Source organism: Marmota monax, unplaced genomic scaffold (assembly GCF_021218885.2).
Source record: "Marmota monax isolate L192 unplaced genomic scaffold, Marmota_monax_Labrador192_F-V1.1 WCK01_AAM20220418_F8-fsc00012, whole genome shotgun sequence".
NCBI lineage: Eukaryota > Metazoa > Chordata > Mammalia > Rodentia > Sciuridae > Marmota > Marmota monax.
Window position 1 is genome coordinate 4142870 of NW_026695227.1, and position 18107 is coordinate 4160976.

Sequence of the window (18107 nt, forward strand, 5' to 3'; positions counted from 1 at the left end):
TGGTACTGGGGATTAAACCTAGGTGTGCTTAACTACTGAGCCATATCCCAAGCCCTTTTTATTTATTATTGTGGATACAGAGTCTCACTAAGCTGCTTAGGTTCTTGTTAAGTTGCTGAGGGCCTTGCTAGGTTGCTGAGGCTGACTTTGAATTTGCAATCTTCCTGTCTCAGCCTCCTAAATTGCTGGGATTACAAGCGTGTGCCACTTCACGCAGCCATATATATATATATATATATATATATATATATATATATATATATATATATACACACACACACATATAATTTGCTGATCTTTCACTTAGCATTTGACTCTGTAGATTTTTCACGTAGCATTTGACTATGTATTATATCATGGATTGCCTAAAATTCTATAAATCTTATTTTAAATGCTGTTTCATTATAGGTACCCCATTGCTTACTTAGAGCTTTCTCCTTTACATAAAACATTGAATTGGATATTTTCTACTTTTTATTATTATCAACACTATGATCTGCATTTATACAATTTATTAGCACTTTATTATTCTTACCTCCACCGACAATAAGTAATAATGACTGCTTCAGCACACTCATCATCATTGAACTGTTACCCATTTCCCTCCCTAGCTTTGCTCACTTTAAAAAACAGTTGGGAAAAAAAATAGCTATTTTAATTCATATTTTATTTCTTGGCCATTTTTGTCTATGTTTTAATATTTCCTCAGTTTACTTCAAAAATCATTTAATAGACATAAACTAAATGCTAGGAATTAAGAATAAAAAGACATGGTATTTGCCTTCCATAAATATCTGGCCTAGTGGTTGATAAACTATACTTACCTATCTACTTGCATGTATTATTGATCTATGTGACTTTTTAACAAAAATAAAATTATAAACATTTTGTCATAATTTTGGAAAACATTTTTATCTCCTAGTTTCTAGTTTGATTTTAATTTTATTCTTTTACCGTTTTTTTTTTTTGCACACAGTTTGGAATTTTTATTTGTAATTTATTCATGGCTTTTAATTTTAGAAATTCCTTCTGATCATTCCTAGAATAATCATAGAGGAATTAACCTATAATAACCTTTCTTTTGTATTTTTATCATTTTATTTCTTAATTTTGTTGGAATTTATCTCAGTATATAATTTAGATAGCAACAAATTTTTTTTCAAAATAATCTCATGATTAAGTGATTGCATATTAATCACTTTTAGCATTATGTAGTGATGAGCTAACATAATTCTTGGTGACTATAATTGATAATAATGTATTATGTACTTGAAATTTGCTTAGAAAGTAGATTTTTAAGTGTTCTCATCACCAAAAAGGAGGGAAGAAAAAGTACCTGTGTAAAGTGATGCAAATGTGTTAATTTGTTTGAAAGTAATAATCCTTTCATGAATTCTATCAAATGACCACATTGTATGTCTTATTATATGTACTTTTTATTTATTATACCTCAACAAATCTAAGAAAAGACATTCCAATCAGGAAAAAAAAAAGTAGTGCTGTCCTAAGCTCTATCATTAATTAAAAGACTGCTTATAAATGATTATCTTAAATTTTCTAGTTATACACTTATCTCTGTCAATAATGAAAACGGTTTCCTTTTACATCAGATCCTGATCATTAAAACTAACATAGTAATAAAATGCATTATCTTTGCACATATCTGCACGAAAATGTCTTGCTTTGAAATGCACTTTTGTCTTTTGCTCCAGGAGCAGTATATTTTTATCCATCAGTGTGTTCAACTGATGTGGATGAAGAAGAAGCAGCAGTTCTGCATCAGTGATGTCATATATGAGAATGTTAGCAAGTCCTAGTTCTGAATCTGGAGCAGTAAGTAGAGAAGAGCCCATCACAGGTGCTCTGTCTTAGAACAGTAGGAGGGGAGGGGAAGGCATAAGTCATAAGGTAGCAATAGTCATTGGTATTGGCATTAGTAGTCTTTTATATTCACACTAGTCTTTGTGTCCAAGTCTTAGCACACAGGGAGAAACAAATACCATAGCAGATCTTTGAGCTTTAGTTTGGGGGTAGCAACAAGCAGGAACTTCTGCAACCCATGATGATTTGAGCTCCATTCCCTCTGCCCAGAACCTTAAACCATTCTCATATTGGATACATGCTTGCAATAGAGGGTTACTACAATCCAACTCTATCTACCCAGATATCTTGTTCCAATATTTATTGATTACAAGGGTCAGGTAAGGATTACACAGTTACCTAAACTGGAATAGACACTCGAAAAAAGAAAAACAGTATTGAAAATAGAGTCTCAGGATAGAGGAGTCTGAAAAAGCCTTGATCTCACCCATTCTGTGAGTATGTATTTGAGAGCTCAATGAAAACATTAGTAACACATTCGATTTCCTGAACACAAACTGCCTAGGAGATCATATTTTGGATGTGTAATTTGGGGTGAGGTAGCAAGTAAGCTGACTATTTAGAGCAGTAAACAGGTTGTAGATATGCTGGGGCTGGGGGATGACAGAGTGGGAAGAGGAGTCAGTGCACTGTGGGAGAAATATTGCAAGGATAGGAAGCATATAGGTCAGTCATGGCAGAATAGGATTAGCATTGTACCCCTACATCCATCGAAGAAGATGCAGAGGCAGCATAAATAAGCAGGAAGGATAAGAATAAGGAAGGACAGACTAAATTGCAAGAGAAAGAGACATTCAGACACATAGAAAAGAGTCACACAGATAAATTCACATCCACATGGGCTGTGGGGCTGAGTATAATGAAAGCTTATGGTAGAATCAGAGGGAGGTTGCTGGTATCCAGGCTGCTTACTTGTCTTTCTCTCATTCACAGGAGAGGACATGATGTGCACCCATCCTCCCTTGCTTCCAAACTTTTGGGGGGCCCTGATAGTCATTTTGCTAAAATGAGCCCCGACTTTGTAGTATGTGGCCAAGGAGATAATTTATCTCATAGGAGCACCGGGAAGACTTAGCCTTAAAGAGCCTACAGTGTCTTTTGGACTCTTTCACTTCTGGACATTTAATGGACCAAATTCAACAGAACACCAGAAAGGTCAAGATGCTCTGCAAAGGGCAGGAAGTACAATACTTCCAAAGAGTTTAGTTGGCCCTTTGCTGGTTGGGCGGAGTTGCTTTTTTTTTTTTAAGTGCAATAATTTTTGTATGCGTGTGATTTTATCAGAAAGTTGAATTGTTTTCCGCCCACACCACTGATCAACTCCATAGCCCAGGAAGGAACAGACATTATTAACATTCAATTTACCTCATTTTTTAAAAGAGGCATGGCCACACAGGAAAAAAAAAAGGTTATTCTACTTCAAAGAAATTGAACCATCAATATCTGTATTCCAACCTTGAAACTGCTAGATCAGGAATGGGGATGGTGGATGGGGAAGAGGCAGGAGTTCTACCCACAGATCAACCATGTATCATTTCCTATTCCAAATATGAAAAACTGTACTTCAACTTCAAAGTAGAGTAGAAAAATATTTGTCTTAATTGTTCTAGTTCTCGATGGTTTTCTTCTTATTAACAGTTGGGTGTTTTCCTCCTTGGCCCTTCGGGACTAGCGTCACTGTCCAGGTTCCTTTTCAAGAAACCAGATCTGGTTCAGAAGAGTTTCAATTCTGATTATAAACTCCATTGCTGTCTGAGCAATCTTGGTGCCTAGAGTTTGCATTTCTTTTTCTGTTGACCTGCACATATGTGAGAGCTCTTCCTCTGAGAAGTACAGGCAGTGGAAGTGCACTTTCTTTCCCCCCAAAGAGCTGGGAACTTAACGAAATTATGGCAATGAACTGCAGCATGCTAGGACAATTATTTGGCTACATTCTTTTGTAATATTGTCAGGCGTCTCTGTGGATTCTGGCAGAGATTTCATTTTGTTTTGTTTTCTTTTGGGTTGTCAGTTTTATTTTTTTAACCTGTGTAACGTGTAACATTCTATTCTTTGGATTTTGTATAATTACAGTACATGATTGTGTATCGTGACATGAATACTGTCAAAATGGACATTGATGGCATTGTGAAGCCTGTTATTTTGTGCCACTTTCTGAGAAATAAGAGGTAAAGGTGTGGACTAAGGAAAATATTGAGTTGCAATTAAATACAAGCTGGCTGCTTCACTGTGGCAGTGTGGCCCTCCCGAGCCTTCCTGCGTGTTCTTCCAGGAGGTTTCCTGCCTCTTTGTTTATCTGATCTTTGCTCCTTCCCCTGGCTTCCCTCCATTCTGGATCATCTTCATGAAGTCATGGATAGAGTCTGAGTTTAATATTTCATCAGTGACCTTAGCGATGGTAAAGGATGCCAAATGAACAGCTCTGCACCCCACCAACTCTCGTCACTGAGAAAGCCTGGCCACAGCAGACCTTGGCAAAGGTGCTTGCATGATCCAGCCAACAAGTCTAAGTTTCACCTTGCGGGGAGGTTGGCAGAGGAGGTCCACACACGGTGGGTTAACAGCTTGGGCTCTGGGGGGATTGTCAATTGTTACTCACCTACTTCACTCTACTTCTTGTTTCCCTGCTGCCATTTCCTCCTCTTCTCACCCCACGCCTTTATTTCCCCTTTGGACACTTTAGTAATATTGGGAAGAGACATGGTTAAAGGAAGGTAGTGAGCCCAGTGTGACCTTCTTAGATTCTCACACATGGACAGAGCAGGGGAAGAGTGTGGGAAGGGTGGATGCCATGGATGGATAAGATGACAATGCATTCTCCACATTGCCAAGGAGAAGCCTACAGAAGCCTTGTAGCCAGAAACATGACTTCTCATGGAACAAAGTATTTCATAAATATTTCATGTTTTTCTTGAGGGATTAAATAATGCCAGATCAATTTTCCCAAAAGAAAAGAGGAGGAATACAGCATTTAGATTTAAGACTCAGAGTCAAGACTATAGATAGAAAGGTCCCATGGAAGCACTTGGTTAATTCCTTCAGAGGTTCATGTAGTCATCACTCTGTTCTTCACTGGGGTCCTCAGTTTCAAGAGTTTATGTGGGAAAAGGATCCATCTAGCAAAAGACTTGGGCTTTAATCTTGATAATTACTTTGGAACTTTTCTATGCTTAGTCTCAGTTATCAAACTGTGGAATGATCTAATATTAGCTCTATGTTTTGTAGGTATGAGTATTGGATATGATAATTCATCCAAAGGTGCTTTGTACCTTGTTCTCTTCTGTACCCTAGCACTACTCCAACCATCTGTTCCCACCCCAGGACCCAACTTTCACATTCAGATGGGAGGCTTCCAGGGTCTCTTAATAAATTCGTTGTTTTTTAACCATTTGAGTAATACTTGGTAGGAAAAAAAACACACAGAGGAATTTGCATATGCAATTCATAATAGCCTGTGTAACACCAAGAAAGAGGTATAGAGTTTAAAATTACAAAATATTTGCTTCTGAGTGCTATTGAGATCAAATTCCTTGACTGCAAAAGACAATTTGTGCAGTTGAAAAACTACCATTGAGATCTAATTTACAAATTTAAAAATTAACACCAATATATCCATCACTGTACATTGCATAATTTTATTTAACTTGAAAAAATAATTATAATGAATGGCAATTTTTTTGTACAGATTTCTAATACAGGGTCTACATTTTCCCACTGCAAATTTTAAGTGAAAAGAGTACTAAGATATTTTTAATGTCAGGCTTTTAAATGTTTCTCCTTTCCTAAAGCTGTCCCTGTCCTCAGAGGGTGACATATCTCTCAAAGGAGGCTCTGATGTCAACATGAAAATGAGGCTTTGGGTCTGAATTTTTTGCAGGCCACATGATAGCTGCTTGCAGGAGAATTGGGTGTTAGCCAAGGAGTTAAAGTTACTGAGTCCAATCTCTTAAGAGCCAAAATTCTCCCTGCTTTCTAGCAAGGATGCCTTCCTTTACACCTCGGGAAATGCCTGATGCAATGTACTTCAAATAGCTGGCTGGTTTCCTAGCACACAGATCTCTAGGCTGGCACTTGGCACGGGGATAGAGTCCAGGAGCCATGCCTGTAACTGAGTATGACATTTGCTTTGGCCAAAAGGGTTAGAAAGCAGCAAAAACATGATAGGCAAAACTGCAAACTTCTACACCTTGTTCTCAATAGCCCCACTTAGGTGCATTTGAAAGAACGCCATGGCATCTCTGACCCCTGGCCTTGCAGAACAGTAGGGTTTTTGTTTTCAGTCTCAGTTGGTGCTTATCATAAGCCCTTATCCTGATGGTTCACTTGATTAAAGATGGAGTATAGTGTTTAGCTCTGAAATCTGCGTGGTAACAGACATGAACAGACTGAAGGTTGTCCTGGCAGGATCACCAGAACCTTTAGAAATGTGGGGGAACAAGAGGTCACTGTAACAAATCCTGGGAAAACTGGAACTAGTAAAAATGGAGTAAAGAGACATTCGCTCATTCAATCACTCCTTCAGCAAACATTTATCTAATCACGTAGAAGGAGTCAATCAACCAGCTAATGAATGATTTCCTGACCACTTGCAATATGTTAGGCACTATGGTGAGCACAAATGGAGCCATATGCTGGCTTCTAAAAATACATTAAGAATCAGAGTTTCCCGGTTGTTGGAAGGACAGAGAAAACATTAGTCAAGTCTTTCCCAACATTTTCTTCCTGTATCTCCCAAAGTGTTGTCAATTTATCTTCTGGACATGCCCATATGCTTTCTTTTCAATGGCTTATATGACAGAACAATGGTACCTGTTGCCCTTGTTACTTTTCAGCCACCAGAGACTCAGACATGATCCATCTTTCTTGATCAGCATCAAAAAGGTAGTCCTACTCTCCTACTCAGAGCGGGACTCTCAGCCTCACATATCCCTGGCAGATGGCTAAATCTCGACTACTGAGCACACCCAGCATGGGGAATCACTACCTCAGCCCATCCCTTCATTTCTTTAGAAACCCATTTTCTTTCTTCTATTTACACATTCAAGGACATTACAGCATTAAGAATGTATGAATCGTGGTTCTCATGGGTATTACAGACTGGAAACCCAAGTCTACTTCTTCATCTCAGTAAAAAGGCAGGTGCTATGTGTGACACTGCCCATGGCTGCTTTGAATAGAGGAATGGCTTCTTTCTTGGCAGAAAAGGGGTGACATTTACACCAACTTTCAGGGAAGTAATGGCAATTTCTTTTTAATGTGCTTGGCTCTTCATATACATATTCTCCTAACTTTGGAATATAGTTATGAGGTAAGAATACCCACTCAACAGGTAAACAAGAGAGGTTAAGAGGCTGGGGGTATAGCTCAGGGGTAGAGTGCTTGCCAAGCATTTGCAAGGCACTGGGTTTGATTTTCAGCACCACAAGGAAGGGAGGGAGGGAGGGAGGGAGGGAGAAAGGAAGGGAGGGAGGGAAAAGGCAAGCCAGCCAATTAAGTTAAATTACAAAAATTATTGGGTCATATAGTGACAGAAGCAGGATTCCTGACCAAGCTTTGTCCAACCCCAGACCCTTCCCCCCACACTACTTCATGTTGCTTCTCATTATACTTATCATTAATAAGGTGTAACAGAATAGAATTAATTGCTTCATCTCCAGGTTATATGTTTAATATGAAAAGTAACCTGTCAAGGAATTTTTTTGTACCAGGGGCTGAACCCAAGGGTGCTTAACCACTGAGTCATATCCCCTGCCCTTTTTTATATTTTATTTAGAGACAGGGTCTCCCTGAGTTGCTCAAGGCCTTACTAAATTTGAACTTGCAACCCTCCTATCTCAGCCTCCCAAGCCACTGGGATTACAGGTGTGTGCCACTGTGCCTGGCTTAACCTGTCAATTTGAAAAATGGTACTGTGTGTGTGTGTGTGTGTGTGTGTGTATTGCTAGGGATTAAACACAGGAGTTTATGTATGCTAGGCAAGCACTTTACTGAGCTACATCCCCAGTCTGAGAAATAGTAACTTTCTAATCCTTGAAGAAAAGCATCTCATCCCAGGCACTGAGGAAGAGACTTGTGACTAAGGTGGATTTGGCAAGGTCCCACATTCAAGGATTTCACGTTCTAATGTTCTGGTGTGGGAAATCAGAAGTGAAAATAAGGGCAACAAGGTGTTACAGATACTGTGATAGAAACACATCAAACATCCAAGGAAGGTCTGGGAGCCAGGGAGGAGGACATTGGTGGTATAGTGGTGAGCATGCTGCTGCCTTCCAATGCAAGCCCAAGGGAAAGATAGGTGATTTTTTTTTTTTTTTGGTGGAGGGGATGGGGGTCAGAAAAGAATATACTGTCACATTAAACCACACTCATGACATAATTCATTCCTACATTCAGCAGACATTCTTAAAACTCCCACTATATATCACTCACTCGGGTCCAGATAGATGACCAATCATCCAATCCTGCCTCTGTACCTTTACTTCTTGGTAAAAGTGATACTTTCTTTCTAGGACTCCGTAGATGGCTCCAGCTCAGAGATTACTCAGGAGAATCCAGTGGATGCACTGTTAATACACATGTAAGACAGCTCATTAGAACTACATTTTCCAGAGCTTTGCAGTTCAGTTGGAGCCATGTGACTGAGTTCTAACCAATGGGATGGGAGCTTTCTGGCCCAAGAGAAACATCCCTCTCTTTTTTCTCTTTCTCCCTACCCTACGCATCCACTTTGACAGACATGATAGTACCAAAAGATGGAAGGATCCTGGGTCCTTGAATGAGGAATACCTTCCTTTCTTGGCTCATGATGTTATCAGGGAGGAGCTCTCTACCTGTGGTCACTGGTAGTCTGGTATTTTCAGAGTAGTCAACCTGCCCTTCATTTATGTGGCAGCACAAGGATATAGCCTTAACAATTATGTTTCTTCTCAGCCAAAATGGGAGTTTTTCAGGACAGTGGTGTGTGACTTCCCAATAAAATTCTCATAAGACAGGTTAAAGATGACATAGTTTAGTACAAGGTTAACCCACAATGCAAAACAAGGGCTCAGGGAAAGGCCACAGAAGCAGTGAGGGTGCTGTCAATAACTTTTTAATAGAAATAAATACATTCTTCCCCAGAAGTGGTTTTCCTCCAAATTAGATGTCTCCTAATCTTTTGTTTTTGGTTTGTTTGGTTTTTGTTTTTATTTGTTTACTTTTTCTAAAAAAAAAAAATTGCTTTCCAAATCCTGTAACAAAGCCATTGCTTAGGAAACCTACTATAAAAATGTTAAGCTTTACATGAGTCTATTGGTTCTGAATCCGAGGACTCGATTCCTACTAACAATGGGCCTCGGAGTAGTTTCACACCAATAAAAGCCAAACACACAGGGAGCCCTGAGGCTTGGCATATGGGGCAACACCAGGCAATCCAGTGGCTTGCACTGTGTCTGTCCTGGTGAGCTCCAGGGTTGTTGATTGAAGTTCAAAGCCAGCTGACATAAAATGGAAGAACATCAAACAATCCAAAGGGCTCTTTAAACTAGGAAAATTTATGAGCAACTACTAACTTCACTATAAATACAAAACAGATTTGTCTTGGAAGGAATCCTTCATGTCCTAAGCAAAACTGTGTCACATTGTCCCTTAGCCAGCAAACATGGGAAGCAGTAACAGAATAGGGCCAGCAGTATAGCAGAGCAGAGCAGTTTAGAACAGGAAACTGTGAATGGAAAGAGACTGGAGCTAAAACCCTGTTCCCAACTGTGACTTCACTGTGTAATCTATGAAATGAAACAGTGTTGGTACTTTTCTCAGAGCATCTTAGTTCAGGCTACTGTAACAAAGTACTATAGAGCTGATGGCTTAAAAAGCAGAAATTCATTTCTCATAGTTCTGGAGGCTGGAAATTCAAGATCAGGGTGCCTACATGATTGGCATGCTGAGGGCTCTCCTCTGGCTTCCAGTCTGCTAATTTCTCACTTTATGTTCACATGGCAGAAAGAGTGAGAGAGCTGTCTGGGGTCCCTTTGATAAAGACATTAATCCTATTCACAAGGGCAATTACTTCCCGAAGTCCCACCTCCTAATACCATTACAATTGGGGTTAGGATTTTAACATACAAATTTTAGGAGGACACATTCAGTCCATTGAACAGGGCTTCAAAAAGGTAAATAGCATGTTTAAAAAAACAGTACCTGGAATAACTTAGTATATTATATGACCACTCAGTACATGCCAACCTCCCATGGTCTCCAATGCCAATCCTGGAATTCTTTGATAAGTTTAATAAGAGCATCTGAAAGTGGTACCTGAGCCAGGCTGACTCAGTTTCCCCAGAGTAACACCTAAACTCCCTTCCCCTTGACGCCTATACTCAGAGTCACAGACCTTGCAATATAAATATGTTGTAGACATGTGGTACCAAAGCAGGAGCTGCTCCTCCAGATGAGAATCCTGGATTGCCAGACCTGGCTTTGAATTTCATTCTTTAGCAGCAAATGCATGAACAGTGTGTGTGTTTTATGTCCTGTGTATGCAACCCACATGGGAGGGGTTCCTTACAAAGCAATGCTGGGGCAGGATTCACAGTGAAGATATCGCAGTTCTGAAGACAATCTGTGCAGGTTCACTGTACCCAAACTATGTCTAAAAATCTCACTACTTCTAAGAGGAAGCTGATTTGTATAAACCTTAATGTGCAATCATGCCTATACTCAGAGTCACAGACCTGTGACTATGTCGAGTTAAGAACAGAGGCTGGGAGGAAGAGGCACCACACGGTGAACGTCACTTAATCCCTCTGTGAACCAGTTTCCTTGTTTGTTAATGGGAGTAACAAGCACTTCCTCCACAGGGTTCTGTTGAGGATTAAATGTAAAGCCCTTGGCATGGTGCCTGGTGGTTTGGCGATGCTGAGTGGCATAATTAAAAAAGTATGGTTAGAGTCACAGAGCTCTGCACTATGATGCTTAGAAGCCAGGTGACCTTCAGAAGCCAGAGGTCACCTACTATCTCTGAGCCTGTGTTCACATACACACACACACACACACACACACATAATGTTTGCTTTTTGGAGTTGTTTTAAATTAAAGAATTGGTTGTGTAAAGCACTAGCCAAGGATCTGGCAGAATAAGCATTGAATAAATTCTATATGATTCTTTAAATCCATGAGTCTCTCTCTTTCTCTCAGCACATTGAGACCACCAAACCACCCTACTCCTTCCAGCACAAAGACATGCACAGGGTGAGTGTGCCTCTTGTGTTTCTCCATTCCTCGTGGGCACACTTACTATGAGCACTCTGGTCCGGTTGGTTTGCTCCCTCCAACAGCAGTAATAACCCTCCTTGCTAAATGCTGCTACACTTGGAGTTGACAGCCCCATAAGAGGCTGAGGACTTATATGCACATAATATGTCCCCTAGTGGTACAGGAAACTCCAGCTGGACAAATGCTAAAAGAACTGGGATGCCTTACATCTAAATTCTGCCCTAGAATAAGACTGGTTTTGTAGATGAGGAAATAAACCCCTTTCTTTTGCCATTTTCCTAAGGTAAAATATGTCCACATTTATTGACTACAATAAGAGCTTGCTACGAGATATCAATGCTCCAACCTGCTCACCTTGCAAAGGGCAGTACTTTTTGAGACAGAAAACAGCCTATGGCAGTTGGCTGAGCCTGGGGCCCAATAACTCTGCTGCTTCTATTCATTTATGTGAAGTAAATCAGTCATTTACCACCTGCCCCCTAGAAGCTAGAGGGGACCCTTTCCCCATAGTCACTTGCACTAAATGTGTACATATTGCCAGTTCTGGCCTGGCTATTCCAGGGAAGCTAAGATCAGCTAATTTTGGCCCTGATTTATTGGTATCTTAAATAATTTCTACTTCAAAACATTAATGTGGAACTAAAAGAGGATTCCAAAAATAAATATTCCTATCTAAACAATAAGAGGGTGTCCAGCTACCTGAAATTCCCCCAAGACGTAAAAGACTGTTGAGACTAAGAGCTATATTTCCAGGTCTGACTGTTGCCAGGGAACAATAAGCACATAGTCAGCCTTCACGATTCCCTGTAAGGGTCTTCAGGGAGGAGGGAACTTATGGGATCAGCAATTTCTAAAAGAGAATGTCTCCTTTTCAGCTTCATCCAGAGAAACTGATTCTACCCGTGTTATACAGTGGTATGCTACATAAAATTCCATTTATAAAAAATATCATTTCTGCTTAAATATTTTTTAAACACTGACCTATGCTATCTGGGAGAAAAGAAGATTTGCATGATATTTAAAAATCCAAGAAAACTGAGTCCAAATTTAGTTGTTCCACTTCCCGAGTGACCTTTTTTACAAACCACTTATCTGAGTCTTTAATTTCCTCATTTGTAAACTGAGGATATTTATTAAATTAGCAGCATACACTAATTCAACTAATTTCCCTTAAGGATAAATGGGAGGGCAGAAAGCCTTAGCATATGAGTAGCTCAAGGTAAGAAACTATAAAATAGGACACACTGAAATAACCATAGATTTTTATTTCTCACGCATATGCGTGTGTCTGAACATTTGTGTGCAATATGGATTATACCCAGATTTTCCATAGATCAAAAAATCTATCTGTTCACTTTTTGGAGATAATAGGAATGACCAAAGCTTAGGAAATTGTTTTCCACGCCAAAGACATCTTTGGAGTGAAAAAGATTGTTTCAAGCCTTTTCCACCCAAGACAGCCCAGAAAAGGTTCATGTACTGGGCCAAGTGACTGGGGATGCATTCAGGAAGGAAAGAGCCCATGGGATCAGCCTGAACAGGACCATCTGGGCCTGGCAGAAGTCCTGGTGCATTGCCCGCCTCCTCCCACCACCCATCTAAAGGCAATGTGCCTCAGGCTGTTTAGGAGCATCAGCTGTTCAAATGTCTCAATATACACAGAAATCCAGCACAAGGACCTCAAATCTCAGAGCTCTCGATAGCCACATCTTCCCCAATTTAGCTCATCATCTGATTGCATAGTTATTTCTGTTTATCTTATCAGAACTTGGCTATGTGAAATAAATCAGTCCTTTACCACCTGCCCCCTAGAAGCTAGAGGGGACCCTCTTCCCATAGTCACATTTTTTTTCCATTTTGAACATTTCTTTCACAAATGTGATGAAAAAAACCTGGACATTTAGATATTACAAGATAATTTTCTTTTCCTAAGCATGCCCACTACCTGTGCCCCCCAAACTGAGGACCAGCTCAGAGCACTGGTGTTTTTCCTGTCTTCAACTCTGAGGATGGATGGAAAGATCAAAGAAGTAAATAAAGAAGGTTGTGAAGTGCTGTGGGAACAGGTCTTGAAAATGTAAGAGAAAAGAAGGGACTGGGGAACCAAGAGATTGAAAAGAGAATGGGTGAGAGAAAAAAAAGAGACACAGGTTTAAAATGGAATTCCTGTGGGGGACCCAGAACTGAATACAAACCCTTCTCTGGGCATCTCCTCCAACCACACAGCTTTATGAGCATTTTGTTTGGTTTGTTTTAAATAAGGAAAAGACTATCCAAGAGAAAGACTATCTTCCCTTTTCAATTAATCCCAAGGGGGCATTTATATAACCCTACAAAGATCTTTCATGCTAGATATTAACTTAAAGGTGTATCCTTTGGGAAAAACTAAACACAAAATTACAGTCTCTGACAAATCAGTACTGCTAGTTTTAGAATATAATTTCCCCCCAGGAGATCAATGAGATAAGCTGCAGGGATAAATTGTAAAGCAGTTCTTTAGATTGTATATTTTTTGAATACCTCATTCTTAAAGTAGACATTAAGTGTTTACTGAATCAACATTGTCTTATGCTGAGAAAAAAGCCTTCACATAAACTCCTTTATTGAATTTCTACAGTTCTCTAATATTGTTCCAGTTTCCTTATGCAAGCATTGAGAAACAGGTGAGAAAACCCAACCTAGAGAGATTTCTAACCACCCTCAGTATAGCCCCTATGCATTTAATTTTAAAAATGAATCTTAAAATTTCCTATAATTTTTCTTAGAGAAAAATATGAAAAAGGGGGTTTTAAGTAATTAGAGGACCTCTCACATTAGTTTCCCATGACCTAGTGCCTATTAAAAAAGAAGGAAAAAAGATAAAAGATACTTTTTATAAGCAGACCAAGATTATAATCTTTAGAGTAAGAAACTCACTGGCTCTCTGCCCAGGGATAATTCCCCAACTTCAGTGCAGCACGCTAAGACCCAAGCAGAGCAAGTTAGTTCCAATGAGCTGAGGAGGCAAAGATCAGAGTTCAGGATTCTAGAAGCAGCTGAAATTTCTAAGGAAGGGTATCAGAATGGAGGGATTTGGGCAAAGAGTGGTTGCAGAAATTGGTAAGTGAGTCTACCGTGAATTCTTGACACAGGGAAACATAGCCCAGAGTTTACCAGAGAGTGTCTGCTTCAGGATTAAGAATAGAATAGAGCTGTCAGAAGTTACTGTGTTGGGGGACACTGTGGTCCAATCCAGAAAGAAAGAGGAGACTTATTTGGCACCTTTTAACAACCTGGGAATCTAGCTGAGATGTCAAGTATCCTGGGCATCATCTAAAACAAAACACCAAGAAAGGTCACACCTTAGAACTCAGGAGCCCACTGCAGAGTAAAAAATGATTCAAGTACAAACAAAGCCTAAAGCCAAGTCTGACAAGATGTGCAAAAGAAAGAGAGTTTTTAGATCAAGTCCCAGTAAGTTAGAGCATCATGAAAAAAAAAAAAAGTTTTCTCATGCTCTAGTCTAACAAAGCACAAATAGCCTAAACAAGACCAAGGTGACCAACCAGCATGAAACCCACCCACTGGAACAGGACTAAACATACACCAAGGTAGATAAAATATTCCAGAGCATCTCAAGCATGTCTTTTACAATGTCAAATATAGAATAAAAATTATGACTAATTCACAGAAACAAAAAATAGGACCCATATGGGATGGTGATAGGAAACAATCAACAAAAAACTGAGCATGGAAGGCCCCAAAATTGGACTTAGCAGAAGTCTGCAAAGTTGCTTTTATGTGTTATAGAAATAAAATAAAGTACATTTAAAGAAGTAAAGGAAATAGTATTTTAATGAATGAGCAGATAGAAAATCTCAGCAAAGTAATGGAAGCTATAGGAGAGAACTAAGTGCAAATTCTTGAAATGATAAAATAATTGAGTCAAAACTTCTATGGATTGTCTTAAAAGAAAATTGAAAAACAGAAGATTACAGGAAAAAAAAGAAGAATAGGGGGAATGACTTTTTTAAATTAATGGAAATTCAAGGATTTTGAAGCTGATAAGTTGCTTAAGAATAAGGTAAGGAAAGGAAAGAGAATGGAGAAGAAAAAATAATAGAAAGAACAAGGTCTTCAATGATGGGAAGATATTGACTTTAGATTCACAAAGTCAATGAACCTGCAAATGGGATAAATACAAAGTAAATATTCATCTGTCAACTCTATTCATCATATTCATCTGTCAACTCTACAATAAAATTATTGAAAATGAAAGATACAGAAAAGAATCTTGAAAAATAGGGGGAAACACGAATGGTGGCCGAGTTGTCATAAGGAACAATGGAAGCCAGAAATCAATGGAATGACATTTCTATAGTGTAGAATGGTAAGTGGTAACCTAGAAATTTATAAACAGTGGAAACATACTTTAAAAGCAAAATAAAACTGTACTCCCAATTGTGACCAAGGAGAAGTCAAAGGGACTAAATTTATTCTCCAACCTGAAATAATAAAATAAAATATATTCAAGAGTTTTCAAGATATTTGGACACTACACAATGAATGACAGTGATTACTGAAAGATGGAAAACAAATGAGGTTATCTCTACAATTGCTTCAGCTTTCTTCCTGAAACTTGCAGTGTTGAGATGATAAAGCTTACAGTATGAGAAGGTCAAGAAAACTAAAGTTCACAAACTGCGGTGAAGAGCAAAGATCTGCATAAGGTCCCCATGGAGTTTTCAAATGAGTATTCATCAGTGTATGATATGAGAAAAGTGTGAAATGCCAAGAAAGGATCCACCTGAAAAATACCATATTCTCTTTTTATATAATTATTAATTCTCAGAGACCAAACATGACTAGTAATAGTACTTATTCCTAGCAGCCAGATTGGAAAACATTCTAAATTTTTTATTGGCACACAACGTTGTACATATTGATGGGATTTATAGTTATATATACATGCATGTATACAATATAACAATATAATTTGGCCAATATCACTCCCCAACACTTCTCCCCTCCCTCCCTGTCTTCCACCCTTGGTCCCTTTCCTCTACTGATCTCTCTTGATTTTTAGGAGATCCACCACTACCTTTGTTTTCCTGTTCCTCTCAGCTTCCACATATGAGAGAAAACATACAGTCCTTAACTTTCTTCTGAGTTTGACTTATTTCACTTAATGTGATGCTCTGTAGTTCCATTCATTTTCCTGTAAATGGTATAATTTAATTTTTCTTTATGGTTCAATAAAATGCCATTGTGTATATATACCATATTTTCTTTTTATATATATATTTTTAGTTGTATGTGGACACAATACCTTTATTTTATTTATTTTTAAGTGGTGCTGAGGATCAAACCCAGTGCCTCACACATGCTAGGCAAGTGCTCTACCACTGAGCCACAACCCCAGGCCCCATATTTTCTTTATCTATTCATCCATTGATGGACACCTTGGCTGGTTCCATAGTTTGGCCATTGTGAATTGTTCCACTCTAAACATGGGCATGCATGTATCACTGTAGTATGACGACTTTATTCTTCAGGGTAAATACTGAGAAATGGTATAGATGGGTCACAAAATGGTTTCATGCCTAGTCTTTTGAGGAGACTCCATACTGATTTCCATAGTGATTGTACTAATTTACAGACCCACCAAGAGTGTAAGAGTATTTTCCCCCATCTTTTCAGCATTTATTATTATTTACATTCTTGAGGACTGCCATTATGATGGGTATGCGATGAAACCTCAGTGTAGTATTGATTTGCATTTCCCCAATTGCTAGTGATGATGAATATTTTTTTCATGTATTTATTGGCCATTTGTATTTCTTCTTTTGACAAGTGTCTACTTAGTTTTCCATTTATTCATTGGGTTATTTTTTAGCGTAAAGATTTTTGAGCTCTCATATATTCTAGATATTAATCCTCTGTCAGAAGAGGAGAGAGCAAAGATTTTCTCCCATTCTGTGGTTTCTCTTCAAACTCGTAATTCCTTTATTGTACAGAAGCCTTTTAATTTGACACTGTCCAATTTATTAATTATTGGCATCATTATTTCCTGAACTTTAAGGGTCCTATAGAGAAAGTCATTGCCTATGTCTAAAAGCTGGAGTGTTGAGCCTAGGTTTTCTTCTAGAGTTTCATGGTTTATGATATAATTCTGAGGTCTTTAATCCATTTTGAGTTGCTTTTTGTGCAGGATGATATAAGGCTCTAGTTTCAATCTTCTACATATGGATAACCAGTTCTTGTTGCTATAGCTCTGAAGTATAATTTGAAGTAATGTATTGTGATGCCTCCCAACATTGCTTTTTTGACTGAAAATTGCTTTGGCTATTCTGGGTCTTTTATTCTTTCAAATAAATTTTAGGACTATGTTTTCTAGTTCTGTATAGAATTGGTGACTAATATTTTAACTATATTTGTATGGCTGATAAAGTTAAAGAAATATTGAGCAAATTAAGTAGAGACCTGGAAGATTTTTTATATATACATTTTTTATAGACAGAAACTATAATATCTGAGATGAAAAATTACAATGGAAGTAATAAAATCAGATTAGAAGTTGCAGGAAAAAAAGATTAGTGAACTTGAAAAGGTTCGTGAATAGAAACTGTCTGGAATGAAACACAGAAGGGGAACAACTGGATAAAAAATTAATAGCGCCATTGAGCTTGGGAAAACTTCATATGCCCTACAATATACAAAATTCTAGTCTCCTGAGAAGCAGCAGGAAGGACAGGAAAAAAAATAATGGCTGATTATTTTCCAAATGTAGTAAACACTATAATCTCACAGTTCCAAGAAACCAAGAACAAGCAGAAAATGACATAACAGCATACCATAATCAAATGGTTGAAAATCAGCCTGCTGATATTTATTCTGGCACCAACAGTTATTGCCAGCAATGGGTGATTTGGTTTTTACTCCCACATTTTGGGTTCTAACAGCATGATTACCCCTCAGAGATAGCCAGCATCAAC

The 18107-nt window shown here is 38.5% G+C and overlaps 1 protein-coding gene across 2 annotated transcripts in view; it reads left to right on the forward strand.

Annotated features, from left to right (window-relative positions):
* Window positions 1-5266, forward strand: part of Ptpro (protein tyrosine phosphatase receptor type O) — a 241385-nt gene extending 236119 nt beyond the window's left edge. For both annotated transcript variants that reach the window (XM_058576175.1, XM_046436157.2), the window contains 2 exons: window positions 1713-1833; window positions 2815-5266. In XM_058576175.1, the coding sequence (XP_058432158.1) occupies window positions 1713-1817 (105 nt within the window). In that variant the 3' untranslated portion in view covers window positions 1818-1833; window positions 2815-5266. The remainder of the gene's footprint in view (window positions 1-1712; window positions 1834-2814) is intronic.
* Window positions 5267-18107: the final 12841 nt, after the last annotated feature.